This window comes from Saccopteryx leptura, chromosome 3 (assembly GCF_036850995.1).
Source record: "Saccopteryx leptura isolate mSacLep1 chromosome 3, mSacLep1_pri_phased_curated, whole genome shotgun sequence".
NCBI classification, from domain to species: domain Eukaryota; kingdom Metazoa; phylum Chordata; class Mammalia; order Chiroptera; family Emballonuridae; genus Saccopteryx; species Saccopteryx leptura.
Window position 1 is genome coordinate 329,680,314 of NC_089505.1, and position 15,138 is coordinate 329,695,451.

At 37.6% G+C, this 15,138-nt stretch overlaps 1 protein-coding gene across 2 annotated transcripts in view; it reads right to left on the reverse strand.

Annotated features, from left to right (window-relative positions):
- Positions 1-4,164: 4,164 nt before the first annotated feature.
- Positions 4,165-15,138, reverse strand: part of CDH17 (cadherin 17) — a 105,526-nt gene continuing 94,552 nt past the window's right edge. For both annotated transcript variants that reach the window (XM_066379136.1, XM_066379135.1), the window contains exons 16-18: positions 10,933-11,049; positions 10,692-10,805; positions 4,165-5,050 (exon numbers count right to left, since the gene is read on the reverse strand). In XM_066379136.1, coding sequence (XP_066235233.1) covers positions 4,950-5,050; positions 10,692-10,805; positions 10,933-11,049 — 332 coding nt within the window. In that variant the 3' untranslated portion in view covers positions 4,165-4,949. The remainder of the gene's footprint in view (positions 5,051-10,691; positions 10,806-10,932; positions 11,050-15,138) is intronic.

Sequence of the window (15,138 nt, forward strand, 5' to 3'; positions counted from 1 at the left end):
CTCATACGCCACATTACTGTGTATTTCTCTGTCATGTGCAACCGAACTAGCTCACCAATGTAGTCTGTAAGTATGATGCTAACAGTATAAGCTGAAACACTCATGTCTCAACTCTTTAAAGTTTTTATGGGAGTGAATGGCATAAACTTGAAATGGCATATGTCAAGGCTGTCATAACCTGAGGACGCCCTGTATTGGAGAATGACTCAGCACAGTGGTTCAGGTGGCCATCTCCCACAGTGTCTCTTCCTGGGCCAACTTCATACTTTTCCCATGTAAGTCTAGTCCTCTCAGCCCTCCCTCCACCAGAGCCCTGGGTAAGTGGCTATGAATGAGATCTTTGTATGGGCCCTTTAAGATGGTGACTGTATCTTTGAGAGCTCTCATCTCTTTCTCACAGACAGAAATCTCAGCTCTTTTCACTGCCAAATGCTATGTGTACCTCTTCTAGGCTATGGAGCTCTAGTCTTGGGCACCAGCCTGGGGCTTAGGACCCTCACCTCTCAGGGTCAACCTCCCCACAGCTGGGAATCCCTCTGGATCCTCAGCTGCCACTCACTTCTGGGAGCAGGGTCACCCTTTCTGCATCTTTGCCTTTCTTACCAGTCTTGCTGTGACTTCTGTGACTCCTTGGTTATGTAATCCTCTTCATTTAGTCCAAAGTTGGTTTTTCAATATAATTGTTCTTATATTTAGTTGTAATACAATTTGGTCTGTGAAATGACAGTTGGAACGTCCATCTACTCCATCACCATCTTGGAATCCTTTCTTTTTGGGTAACTTTTAGGGTTCTAAGTTTAACAAGCTTCCATGATGCATATAGCATTATACTAAATGCTGGAAACAAATCATTTCATTTCCCTTTTGCACTAGATATCTCAGAGGTAGCCTCAACTTCCTGCCTATAGGTTACCTCCTATGCCAAGACAAATACCCTGAGGTCTCCATTCTTAATTTACTGCTCCCCTAAAACCCCTGAGACTTTTTATATAGTTTCTTCCAAGTGTTCCCACCTATACCTCTCAACCCTACCACTGAGACACTTTCAATCTCATAGCTATTTTTTAACTATCTAAAAATTCTTGGGGGCATTATAATTCATAAGACTCATTTGCCACTACAGATAGCTCTGAAGATGTTTGAATGAAGTATCAGGTTTGTATATAGAGAAAGTAATACAGTGAAGTAGGAGTTTAAGAAATCTTTGAATATAATTTAAGTAAACACAAAGAATTACCAACAATCTTGTCTAATGGGTAACACTTCAATGACAACAGCATATTGACCAAAACAGGTTAACTATTTCTTTTATCCATTCTTCAAAAAATTATGTGGGAGCCAATATGAGTCCAAATTTGTCATATTGGCATTGAGAGAATTCTTTTATTCCACAACCCTAACCTTAACCCCAACCTTATTAACTCTAACCCTAACCCTAAAAATAATTCAAACTCAAAATGTAAAACCAATCCTAACCTTATTCTTTAAACTACTTCTAACAGTAACACTAATTTAAACCCAAACCCCAACCTTAAAGATACTCTAGCTCTACCATTAACCCTAACTCTTATAAGCTCAACCCTAACCCTAACACTAGACCTAAATCTAATTCTAACCCTAAGCCTAAACCTAACTTAAAACCTAACCCTAACTTAACCCTAACCCTAATCTTATCTTTACCTCTTAAGCTAACACTAACCTTAACACTGCCCAAATTTAAACCCCAAACCTAACTTCAAAGCTAACTCTACTCTAACCCTAACCTTCATCATAAACTCAACCTTAATCCTAACTCTCTCCCTAACCATAACTCACACTGAGATGATTCTGAGAAGTCCCAGACCAGTTGGGGAGAGTAAATGGGCACTAATTACAGAACATGAGAAGGGCCATAAGCAAGGTAAAAATATCCACTCTTTTTGTTGCAAGGAGCATAAATTCATTGAGCTTTAAGTAAAAAAAAGAGAAAGTAACAGCTCACAGGATGGAAAAGTCCAGACACAGTTGAATCCGGGTCCTCTTAAATAACTCTCCTGTAATATCCTGACTCTCTGTGGTCCTCATTCAGCTGAGATAGGCTCACCTCTTGTGGTTACCAGATTGCTCTAAGTTTACTTCCTACTAGTTTAGCAAATTCAATATAAAGGGAGCTCTTTCCCTAAAGTTGCAACTAAAATTCTAGAAGTGAGTCTCACTGAGATAAAGTACTAATCTCTAAAGCAGGAGGAATAGAGAAAAACAGTATGTGGCTCTACCCAAACTACATAGATTGGTTAGGTGGCAAAGAAATGTTTTCCAGTGAAAAATATAAGTGCTCTTCCCAGAAGAGAAAATGAATCCTGACCTGACAGATTTTCTCACTACAATGTGCAATTTTAGATGAGGCAGTGGAGTGGTCTTCTATGGGAAATCAGAGAAGGCTTCCTAGAGAGACCAATAAATATTTAAGTGGTCTTTTTGACCTTAAGAATCGGTAAGATCTGATTATGGAAAGAAGAGAAGGTTGAGAGAAGGGGCCCATCCAAGGAAGAAACAGCACAAGAAATATGAATATTAATCAATGATTTTAGATGTAAAGATTCTATGTGATCAGTCTATAAAGTGATACAAGTTGTTCCAGAAAGGACATTAAGTTGAGGCAGGAGAGACTCCCTGAGCCCACCTCAAGCAGATTTGTCTTGAAACTGCCTTGATCTTTAGGTAATAATAATATGATTCCTTGAAAATAAACAAGACAAGCAATAATGCAATTTTAAGTGTCCCAACTGTTAGGTCACAGTCACTCTTGGTCAATAACACACAAGTAAAATAACTATAAAAGTTGCTATGATTTTAGATTATTCTGTAGGTTGGTGTAAGGCCAGGAGCCGCCATCGTGGCCATTCACATGCAGGTTCGCATTGGATTCGGACAGTCGGTAAAGAAACCATGGAGCCAAAAACTGGTGGGCCATAACCTTTAATCCTACCTTGCACCCGGCAGGCAAGTAAAAATACACACTGGGCTCCAAAACCCAGTCACACTCAGTGCTCACAAAGCCACTGACTTATCCGAGTTTCCTAGAATCAAAGGTTTCTAGCTCACCAGCCTTCTTCTCCTCAGTTCCCCATCTCCTGCCTTATCCCAGATACAAACTCTGTACAAACTGGCATCTCACTCAGCACTCCACCATCTTGGCTGCTTTTCCTGGCCTCCTCCACGTGGCCGCCTTCCGCTGCTGGCTCTACTTTCTCTGCTCTCTCATGCTAATCTCAGGAACCAAGAGCCAAGTCCCGTTTTGCCCCCATTTTATAGTGTAGAAATCCAAACCCTTAATCCAATATACATAATAGGGAAGTCTCTTAATACAAAGTCACTTCTCTGAGGCATGATAGGATTGTACCACCCCACATCAAGACGGGTGGGAGAGGCTTAATCCCAAAACCAAGCCCCAGGCTACAAAGATCCTGTCTGCCTCCAACACACATTAATATCACCTGGGCGATGGCATCTTTAACAAAGTGAGCATAATACATTTTATCCGCCCAACAGTTGGGGTATAATTTGTGAAGTAAATTTGCTTTTGGTGCTCTTGTATTTTGTTTTCTTTTGTTTTGAATTTTAATGTGTGTTAATACAAGAAAGAATCTTACCCTTATGAGACTCCCAACGGCCTCATGTGAAAAACAAAAACAAAAAACGGCAAAATAGTTTGAAGCACAGGATAAAAGAAAGCAATACTGATGTCTTAGAAACCGAGTTTGAATATTTTCTTTTGTTTTACTTTTTTTACTTTAAAAATTGAAGCCCACAGAGGATTATTTATGAAAAACACAACTCTGTGGCCTGCTTCAGCCATTATTGTTCCTCTCAGAAAATTCTTGAAAATTTTGAGTGGTAGTGTAATGTTGATGCTTTCAAGCTCAAATCAGGTGTTGACAACAGCTCTGGGTCTAGAAATGCTTCCAAATCTCTAAGGTTCTCATTTAAATTTTTTAAATTCCTAGCATATCTGCCTTAAACCTTTCAACCCATGGTCATGAGAACAGTGAATTTGTATTTCATTATAGACCCCCTCCTCTTGGGATAATTCTACATAGAAGGCAATTTTGATAAACAATAGGTGAGTGTTGTTATCCAGACCTTTTCCAATAAATGCAAAGAACAAGGAAGCAGAGCCAGAGATTCAGGAAACAAAAACAACCACATCCAACATTTATTCTTGATTTTTGTCACTACTTCTTTCATGCTTCCTTATCTCCCCACACACGTTAAATATACAGTAACCAAAACTTCATTAATATACACATAAAGGGAACCATGCGCAGCATGTACGAGGAGTAGGTAGTAAGTAAACCCGGCCAGTGGTTAGTTTCTGCAGTGGGCCTTTACGTGGCCCGTAGTGGGCTTGCGACATTCCCAAGTGGAAAGACCTCAAATGAAGAGCAGCATAAGCCACACTGAACTAAAGAGGGCTGATAACATCAGAGGGTTTCTGTTTAAACTAAGGGATGAGGCTTTTCTTTTCATTTTTAATAAAACTTCACTTTGCCTTTTTTCCAACAAATGTTTTTAAATTACTAAAATACTAAAGGAGATAAGAAGGAGACACAGGATGGATAAAAAGCATAAATGGAATCCAGGAAGACTGATAAATCTCCTTGATGCAGCAAAAATGTACAGACTATTTCATCATCCCATTTTTCCCTAAAAGGGAAAAACACATACATTTTGTTTTGGAATAAATAGTGAAGATTTTTTTTTGCAGAGGGGAACAGTGTCATGAGAAAATGGAAAATATCTGTAATGTCTAGAGTACACAAAATAATGAAAAGCAATAAAATATTAAAGGCAAGAAGTTATATCTGTAAAAAAATTATAGTGCACATTTTGGATGAAAAGCAAAATTATGGGATTAAATGGTTGTGTTACTGAAATGGCACTTGGTACATAAACTCAAATATTTAAATTCAGTTTCTCAGAGGTTTGGCTTCAGATGCTTGAGCATTTTCAACATTCTCTTTGCCTTTATTTTTCTTCATTTGGAGAAATACAACTGTTAAAATTATACCTGAAAGAAAAAACTTAGGGTCAAATAGATGGAATCTTAATATACACTGTCACATTAATTTATAAAGTAGTACCTTAGTAGGAAAAAAATGACTCATTCAACTTCATTTTTGTTTGTGATACAACAAAGTTTCATTGTCCTGGTGAATAATGGATTCTAGGCCTTGGCCTTCTTGGATAAGCTTATCACTTATCTTGTTGTCAGTAAGTATGCACCAAGTCATAAATCCTATCTAAGATGGTGGCTATTGCTTGGTCTCTATCAGGGAATATAGAACTTAATGCCTGCACTACTCTGAAAGCTAAGTGTATAAGCATCTGATAAGTTTCTAAACCTTATCCATAGTCAATAAATTTTGATTCCAGTTCTTCACCCCTTTCTGTAGAAGAAATGGTCCAATCAGAATAACCAGAAAGCTGTTCTCAAATCTGTTCACCAACCTAAAGTCTGCTTTCACTGTGTCCATATCACATTTTCTTTGGCATCTTCTTCATGACTACAGTTTGAGTAGACTACCTAACCTTTCATATTTCCCTCATCTCTGAAATCCTATAAAATTATATTATACATTTTAGCACTAAATGTGTACTATAAAATCAGAGACCAATATGGAAAAAGGAGTGGTGTTTTGTTTTTTTTAATTAATGTGGAAGTAAGTTCATGGGAGGAATGATGACAGAAAAGACTAGATGCTCAGAGACCCATTAAGAAACTTAAAGGATCCTGGTAGGTGGCCCCTGGTGACCCTGGAGCCCCTCTAAAGCAGTGCTCCAAACCAGAGGGCTAGTTCCCACATATCAATGCACCCACAAAAGCAGAGGCTGGACCTCACAGCCACCATACTAGAGGTCCAGATGGCATATCAGTGAATCAGCAGCAGCTGTGGCTGAACACCCCAGTCAGCTAAGCCAGGGGTCTGTCCCATATACCAGTGCAATCATGACAATTGTGGCAGGGCCTTGCAGCCAGCAAGGCCAGTGGCCTGCACTGTCCAACAGCATGGCCACAACAATTGTGGCACAACCACAACAGGAGAGTGCATGCAGCCCACATGTGATATTCCTGGAGTCCCTGGCTCTGGTGAACAGGAAGAATTGTGCCACTGGGCCTCACAGGACACTTTCAACATAAAGGCACTCTCAATATTTCAAGACATGACTGATCTACCTAATATGTAGAACAAATACAGAGACTTAGGCAAAATGAGAAGACAGAGAACTCTGTTCCAAATGAAAGTACAAGATAAAAATCCTAGAAAAAGAACTAAATGAAATGAAATGGAGATAAACAATCTATCTGATAAATAGTTCAAAGTAATGAATATTAGGATGCTCACTGAACTCAGGAGAAATATAAATGAACATAGAAAGAACTTCAACAAAAAGAAAAAAATAAAAGAGAACCAATTAGAACTGAGGAATACAATAACAGAAATGAAAAATACACTAGATGAAATCAACAGCAGATTAGCTAATGCAAAAGAACAGATATATGATATGAAAGACAGAGTAATGAAAATGACCCAATCAAAACAGCAACAACAAAAGAAAATCAAAAAAGTATTAGGAGAGTGTAAGAGAGATCTGTGGGACAACATCAAGTTTACTACCATTTGCATTTTAGGGTTCCCAGAGGAAGAACTAAAGGACAGAAAAGTTACATAAAGAAATAATGGCTGAAAATTCGCTAACCTGGCAATGGAAACAGATACACAAGTACAGGAAGCATAGAGAGTTCTAACATGATGAACCCAAAGAAACCCACACCAAGAAACATCATAATTAAAATGCCAAAAGTTAAAGGCAAAGAGGAAATCTTAAAAGTAGCTAGAGAAAAAAAGTTACATACAAGGGAACCCGTATAAAACAATTGGTTAATTTTTTAGCAGAAACTTTGAAGGCTAGAAGGTAGTGACACAATATATTTAAAGTGACTAAAAGAAAAACCTACAACCAAGAATACTCTACTAGGTAATGTTATCCTTCAGAATTAAAGAAAAGACAATGAGTTTCTCAGACAAGCAAAAGCTAAAAGAGTTCATCACCACTAAACCAGCATTACAAGAAATATTAAAAAAACTATTGAGCAGGAAAGAAAAGGCCTAATCTAGGTATGAGAAAATATGTGAAAGAAAAAATCTCACTGGCAAAGGCAAATGTGTAATAACTGTAGTGGATCAACCACTTTTAAAGGTAAAATGAAGATTAAAAACTGAAGACATAACTGAGATTCATGGACATATGTCAAAATGAAATGGTTACCTGGGGAAGGTGAGAGATGGGGAGGGGAGCAAAGAGGGACAAATATACAGAGATGGAAAATGATTTGACTTTGGGTGATGGGCACACAATGCAATCAACAGTTCAAATGTTCACCTAAAGCCTATGTACTCTGATTGATCAATATCACCCCATTAAATTTAATTGATAAAAAACAAGTAAAATAATTTATATCAACAATAATTAGGTAAGAGATACAAACATAAACACACAAAGATACATAATGTCAAAAATATAAACGGATTCAAGTGTAGAAATGCGGTGCTTTTAGAATGCATTTGAATTTACACAATCATCAACTTTAAAAAAGGCTGTTAAATATAATACATAGGTTGTTATATATAAAGCTCATGGTAACCACTACCAAAAACCTGTAATATATTCACAATAAAGAGAGAAAGAAATATAAATATAACACTAAAAAAATCCTCATCAAATCACAAGGGATAAAAGCAGGAGAAAAAGAAGGAACTGAGAGTTCCAAACAAGATAGACCCAAAGAGGCCCACACCAAGACACATCATAATTAAAGTTGCAAAGGTTAAAGACAAAGAAAGAATCTTAAAAGCAACAAGAGAAAGACAGTTACCTATAAGGTATCTCCCATAAGACTGTCTCAACACAGGCCGGTTGGTTCAGTGGTAGAGTGTAGGCCCGGTGTGTGGATGTCCTGGGTTTGATTCCTTGTCAGGGCTCACAGGAGAAGTGATTATCTGCTGCCCCTCCCTTCTCTCTCTCTCTCTTTCTCTCTCTTCCTCTCCCACAGCCATAGCTTGATTAGCTCGAGTGAGTTGGCCTTCACCTCAGCTGTTAAAAAATAGCTCCAGTTGAAATGGAGCAACGGCCCCAGATAGGCAGAATATTGCCCCCTAGATTTGCCGGGTGGATCCCGGTCGGGGTGCATGCAGGAATCTGTCTCTCTGCCTCTCCTCCTCTCACTAAAAAAAGAAAAAAGAAAAAAAAAGACTATCTGTCAGCTAATTTCTCAACAGAAACATTTCAGGCCAGGCCAGAAGGAATTGGCATGAAATAGTCAAGTGATAAAAAATAACAAAAACAAGGACCTACAACCAAGATTACTTGACCCAGCAAGGCTATTATTTAAAATTGAAGGAGAAATAAAGAGCTTCCCAGACAAGAAAAAGCTAAAGGACTTTGTTACCAACAAACCAGTATTACAAGAAATGTTAAAGGTCCTGCTTTAAGAAGAAAAAACAAAAGAAGAAGGAAGAAGAGGAGAAAAAACACAGAGGAACACAATTAAAAGAATAAATGGCAATAAATATGTACCTATCAATAATCACTTTAAATGTCTATGGCTTAAATGCTCCAGTTGCAAGACATGGGGTAGCTGAAGGGATAAGAAAGCAAGACCTATATATATATGCTGTCTACAAGAGGTCCACCTCAGAATGAAAAATACACACAGAATAAAAGAAAAAGGATTAAAAAAGATATTTCATAAAAATGGGAAAAAGAAACTGGGATAGCATACTTATATCTGACAAAACAGACTTTAAAATAAGGCTGTAATAAGAGACAAAGAAAGACGCTACATAATGATAAAGGGAGTAATCCAACAACAAGATATAACCCTTGTAAACATTTATACACACAACCTAAGAGCACCTAAATATGTAAAGCAAATACTGATGGACATAAAAGGAGAGATTGACAGCAATACAGTCATAGTAGGAGGTGATAGTAGGGGATTTGAACACCCCATTGACATCAATGGATAGATCTTCCAGACAGAAAATCAAGAAGGAACCCTTGGCCTTAAATGACACACTATATCAGATGAATTTAATTGATGTATTAAAAGCATTATACCCTAAAGCAGCACAATATACAATCTTTTCAAGTGCAAATGGGGTATTTTCTACAATAGATGCATGTTAGGACACAAAATTATCTCAATAAATTTAATAAGATTGAAATCATATCAAGCATTTTCTCTGACCATAATGGTATGAAACTAGAAATCAATCACATAAAAAAAACAAACAAACAGAAAACACACAAGACATGGTGGTCAAATAACATGATGCTAAACAATGACTTGGATAACAGTGAGATCAAGGAAAAAAAAATCAAAAGATACCTTGAGACAAATGAAAATGAGAAGACAACCCAAAATCTATGGGACACAGTAAAAGCAGTCTTAAGAAGGAAATTCATACCATTACAGGCCTATCTCAAGAAACTAAAGAGATCTCAAATAAAGAACCTAACTTTACACTTATAGGAACTTGAAAAAAGAGCAACAAACAAAGGCAAAAGTGAGTAAGAGTAAGGAAATAATAGAGATCCAGAAATGAAAGAGAAGTAAAATCAAACACCAAAGAAATTCAAAGGATTGTAAGAAAATATTATAAACATCCATACCAGATGAAATGGAAAAATTCCTAGAAACATGCAATCTTCCAAAACTGAATCAGGAAGAATCAGAGAATTTGAATAGACAGATTACAGCTAGTGAAACTGACCAGTAATAAAAAATATCCCAACAAACAAAGCTTTTGAACTAGATGGCTTTACAGGTGAATTTAGTCAAACAGCCAAAGAACTAATACCTACCCTTCTAAACCATTCCAAAAAATTCAAGAGATGAGAAGACTCTCAAGCTCATTTTACAAGGCCAGCACTATCCTAATTATAAAACCAGATAAAGACACTACAAAGAAAGAAAATTGTAGGCCAGTATCCCTGATGAACATAAATGCTAAACTCAACAAAATATTGACAAATTGGATCTGGCAGTATGTTGAAAAGATCATGCATAATGATCAAATGGGATTTATTCTTGGAATGCACAGAGTATAATCGCTGCAAATCAACAAACGTGATACAGCACATAAAATGATGGATAAAAATCACATGTTCTTATCAATAGATTTAAAAAAAGAAAAGCATTTGATAAAATTCAGCACACATTCAAGATAAAAACTCTAAATAAAGCGGGAATAGAGGTGATATGCCTCAATGTGATAAAGGTCATATATGACAAACCCACAGTCAACATCATATTCAGTGGGCAAAAACTACAAGTGTTTCCCTTAAGATCAAGAATAAGATAGGAATGTCTTAGTAACTAAGCATAAAATATAACCACTTATTCTCTAAAGCTTCTTATATTTCCCAAAGTAACCAACAAGGCAATGATAGATAGAGAATGGTACTAAAACAGCATCTCCCAAACAAGAAAGTGTGATATGGTTTACTGGTTATCTCTATTCTTGGCTATTGCTTAGATTGCCATTTGAGCAGCCACAAGAGCAGCCCATTAAGACAGACGTTTAGGTGAGCTAATGTTTCTGAGGACAGGACAGAAATACCTGAATCTGAGATATTATACTCACCAATGACCACAAAAGTGGCCAGGAGTATGCCAAGTGCCATGCCCAGAGTAGGCATCCCAGAATGATGACCTGCTGGCTGGAAACACCTTCCTTCCATACATGTGCAGAAAGTAACTAAAAAGCAGAACAGTATTTGGTGGTTTAAATTCTCAAGTGCAGAATTTCATATCAAAGACAAGAATTACTTCAAACTACCATGGTAACAGGCATTATCCCAGCTTGCCTACAGCAAAATACCTACCTGGTAAAGAGACAGTCCCTTCCATGGGTGGCCGGCCACCGTCATTGATGCGGATTGGGATGTTATAAACTCTCTCCTCAAAGTTTGTGTGTTTGGTGGAGAGTCTGGCATGAGTTCCTGTCAGAACAGGGGTAAAATAAATAACAAGGAACATCTTTAGACCCTGGATCAGCAGGCATAAAGCTCATCTTTGTATCACATACTAAGGGTGACTGGGAAATGGTGAATTGTAAGTATGAGTTAGAATACGCAAAGTATCACCACTCCACATATACCTTCCATAATGTCAGAAAGGGCTAAAACACTGTAGAAACAAATACTAAATATAGTCAGTTATCATTATTTTCAGCAGTAATGTTCTATAAAGTTGCCATAAACACGAAATTAGAAAGAAAAACTACTTGAAGAAGTAATTGCTAATTTACCCACTAAATTTAATAAAAACTAAATCCTTAATCCAAGAAGATTAGCAAATCTCAGGAAAAAGAAAATAGAACTAAGACAAAGCACATAATAATCAAATAGCTTACAGCTAGTAATAAAGAGAAAATCTTTAAAGCATCCAGAGAGAATATTTCTGGTCAAGATGGTGGCCGAGGTAAACATGGTACTCGCATCCTCCCACAACCACATCAAAATTAAAACTAAACTACAGAACCACCGTCATTTAGAACAGCCTGAAATCCAGCTGAGTGGAAGCCCTACAACAAGAAAATTAAAGAAGAAGCCACATCAAGACTGGTAGAAGGAGCAGAGGCACAGAACAGGCTGGTACCATACCCATGTGTGCCAGTTTAAAATCTGGACGGATATCTTGGCTGTGGAGGTTCCCTCTGAGGAGCAAGGGTTCCAGCCTCACACCAGGACCCCCAGCTCAGATTTCTAGAGCCAGGAAGAGAAGTTCCCACAGCCTCTGGCTGTAAAAACCAGTGGGGATTGTGGCTGAGTAAGACAGAGAGCTACAAGAATCCTAAGAAGTTCCTCTTAAAGGACCATGCATGAACTTACTTGAACTCACTCCCTCTGAGGTCCAGCATTGGGGCAGCAGCTTAAAAGGAAGCAGGAACATATGGGAGGAACTGGATTGTTGGGCATCAAGATAGGAGCTGGGGGGGCAGCTTTCTGCCAGACAAGAGTGCTGGCAGGGATCATTGTTCCTTTTCTGAGACCCCCTAATCCCAAGCTGCCATATGTTAGTTTCCATCAACCTGGCTCTCACTGTACCCCCCCCCCACACACACACACTTAGGTGATTCCTTAAGACCCTGCCCCACCTAAACTGCGGGTTACCCAAGATGTTTTCAGGGGCTTTTCTATACAAATGACCTGTGTTGGCTCATGTTTTGGACTCTCCTAAAATGTCTCAAACACGCAGCATCATGCTTGTGTGTACCACACACCTCTTGTAAAGTGGCCACAGGCCTGACACTAGCGGCAACTGGCCTTGACTCACAGTTTGGCCTACCTCAAGCCCAGAGCAGGCAGTAGCCATCTGCACATCGCTCTGTAACTCATGCTGCGTAGCCCTGGCAGAGTACAGGCAGGCTGACTTTGAACCTCCTGTGAGGCTCCATAGCCAGTATACCCATGGACAGTTTCAGACCATGTTGGAGTACAACCCTACTAGCTCCACAAGCAATACACTCCAAGAGAAGACTTGGTGAGTACCAAAGCCCCAACAAAGCAAGAGTGCTCCAAAGGGCCAACTCCTATATAACAGCTTGTCTGCTGTACTTGCAGCCAATCCTCAAAGCTGATTAACTTGGGGGTCAATCTTTCCTAGTGACACCAACAACCAACAAGGCTCATCTGCCACATGACAGTACACACAGACCACCTGGGGTGTCCCTGGAGCACCCAGCTTGAGTGACAGGGGAGGCTGTGCCACTGGACCCTACAGGACACTTACTTACATAGGCCACCCCACCAAGTCTAGAAGACATAACAGCTCTACTTAATACATAGAAACAAACAGGGAAGCAGCCAAAACGCAAAGACAAAGAAAAATGTTCCAAATGAAAGAACAGGAGAAATCTTCAGAAAAAAATACTTAACAAAATGGAGGCAAGCAAGCTGTGAGATACAGAGTTCAAAACAATGGTTATAAGGATGCTCAAGGAACTTAGCTAAGAGATAGAAACCATAAAAAAGAACCAGTCAGAAATGAAGGATCTACGAACTGAAATGAAGAATAACTTTCAGGGAATCAACAGTAGAGTAGAGGAAGCCAAGAATCAAATCAGCATTTTGGAATATAAGGAAGCAACACACACACACACACACACACACACACACACACACACACACACACACACTAAAACAAAACAAAAAAAAACCCAATCAAAACAACAAAAAAGATTTTTAAAAAATGAGGCTAGTGTAAGGAACCTCTGACACAACTTCAAGTGTACCAACATTCACATCATGGGGATGGCAGAAGAGAGAGAGCAAGAAATTAAACACCTATTTAAAAACAAAAAAATAATGATGAGAAACTTCCCTAACCTGGTGAACAGACGTAAAAATCCAGGAAGCACAGAGAATTCCAAACAAAATGAATCTAAAGAGGCATACACCAAGACACATCATAATTAAAATGTAAGAGGTTAAAGACAGAACTGAAACAGACTCATAGACACAGAGAACATGTTTACTATTGCCAGATGGGAAGGGATTGGGGAGGAGGGGTGAAAGGGATTAAGCAGTACAAATGGGTCATCACAGAATAGTCATGTGGATGGATGTAAAATACAGCATAGGGAAAATAGTAGTGTTCTAATAACTAGGTATGGTATCAGATAGTTGTGAAACTTGTCAGGATGATCACTTAGTAAGTTATATAAATCTAATCACTGAGTTGTACACATGAAACCAGAGGCAGATTTAACAGCGGGTACAATGGGCACATGCCCTGGGCCACGACTTCTGAAGGGCCCCACAAAACCCCAACTTTACACTTTTTTCTAATGACACCAAGTTTGGTTTCATATGTGCAATTTTAACATTAATAATACATAGTATTTTTTATTTATTTAAAAATATGGTTAACATGTATTTTTATTTTCCCTGTCTCTCTCTTTTTTTTTAAGAGCCCCAATATTTTCTTCTGTGCCTCAGCCGACCTTAATCCACCTCTTCATGAAACTAATATAATATTATATATCTACTGTAACTGATAAATAAAAAACAATTTTTAAAAAAGTGCCTAGCAAAAAGGACACATTTTCAGGGAACAAAAAGGAAAAAATGCAGTCTATAATATTGTGGAGACATATCTTTTGAGTACTGAAATAAAAGGCTCAATAAATTGAAATACGGTCATTATGGAATTATGTTGGAATACGGTCAAATGTTGGAATACGGTCATTATGGAATTAAATTAGAAATCAGTATTCAGAAAGATATAGGAAAAACTCAAATATTTGGAGACTAAATAACACACTGCTGAGTAACTCATGGGTCACAGAAGATATCTAAAGAAAAATTAGAAAGTATTTTGAACTAAATAAAAATGAAAACAAAATACATCTAACTTTGTGGAATGCAGTTAAACTGGAATTAAAGATAAATTGATAATACTAAATGCTTATGTTAACAAAGAAAGAAGCTCTTAATTACCTCAGCTTATACCATAATGAAATTAGAATGCAGTTAAACTGGAATTAAAGATAAATTGATAATACTAAATGCTTATGTTAACAAAGAAAGAAGCTCTTAATTACCTCAGCTTATACCATAATGAAATTAGAACAAGAAAAAATGAAATGTAGCATAAGAAAGATAAAGAAAATACTATACATCTGAGCAATCAAATACAAAACAAAAACACAATAGAGAAAAATCAATGGAATGAAAAGTTGGTTCTCTGAGAATATCAATAAAATTAATAACCTCTATCCAGACTGACCTGGGGAAAAAAAGAAATATTATTTTCCAACATCAGAATAAGGTCACATCACTAGCTAGTCTGCAGATATTAAGAGAATAATAAAATAGTATTATAAATAACTTGTGCCAATATATTAGACAAAATCAAATTAAATAGACAGATTATTTGAAAGATACAAACTACAAGCTCAATGAAGAAGAGATCCATAACTTGAATATCATTGTATCAATTTTAAAAGTTGTATTTGTAGATAAAACTTCCTAAAACGAAAACTCCAGGCCTACATGGCTTCACTACCAAACTTTCAAACCATTTTA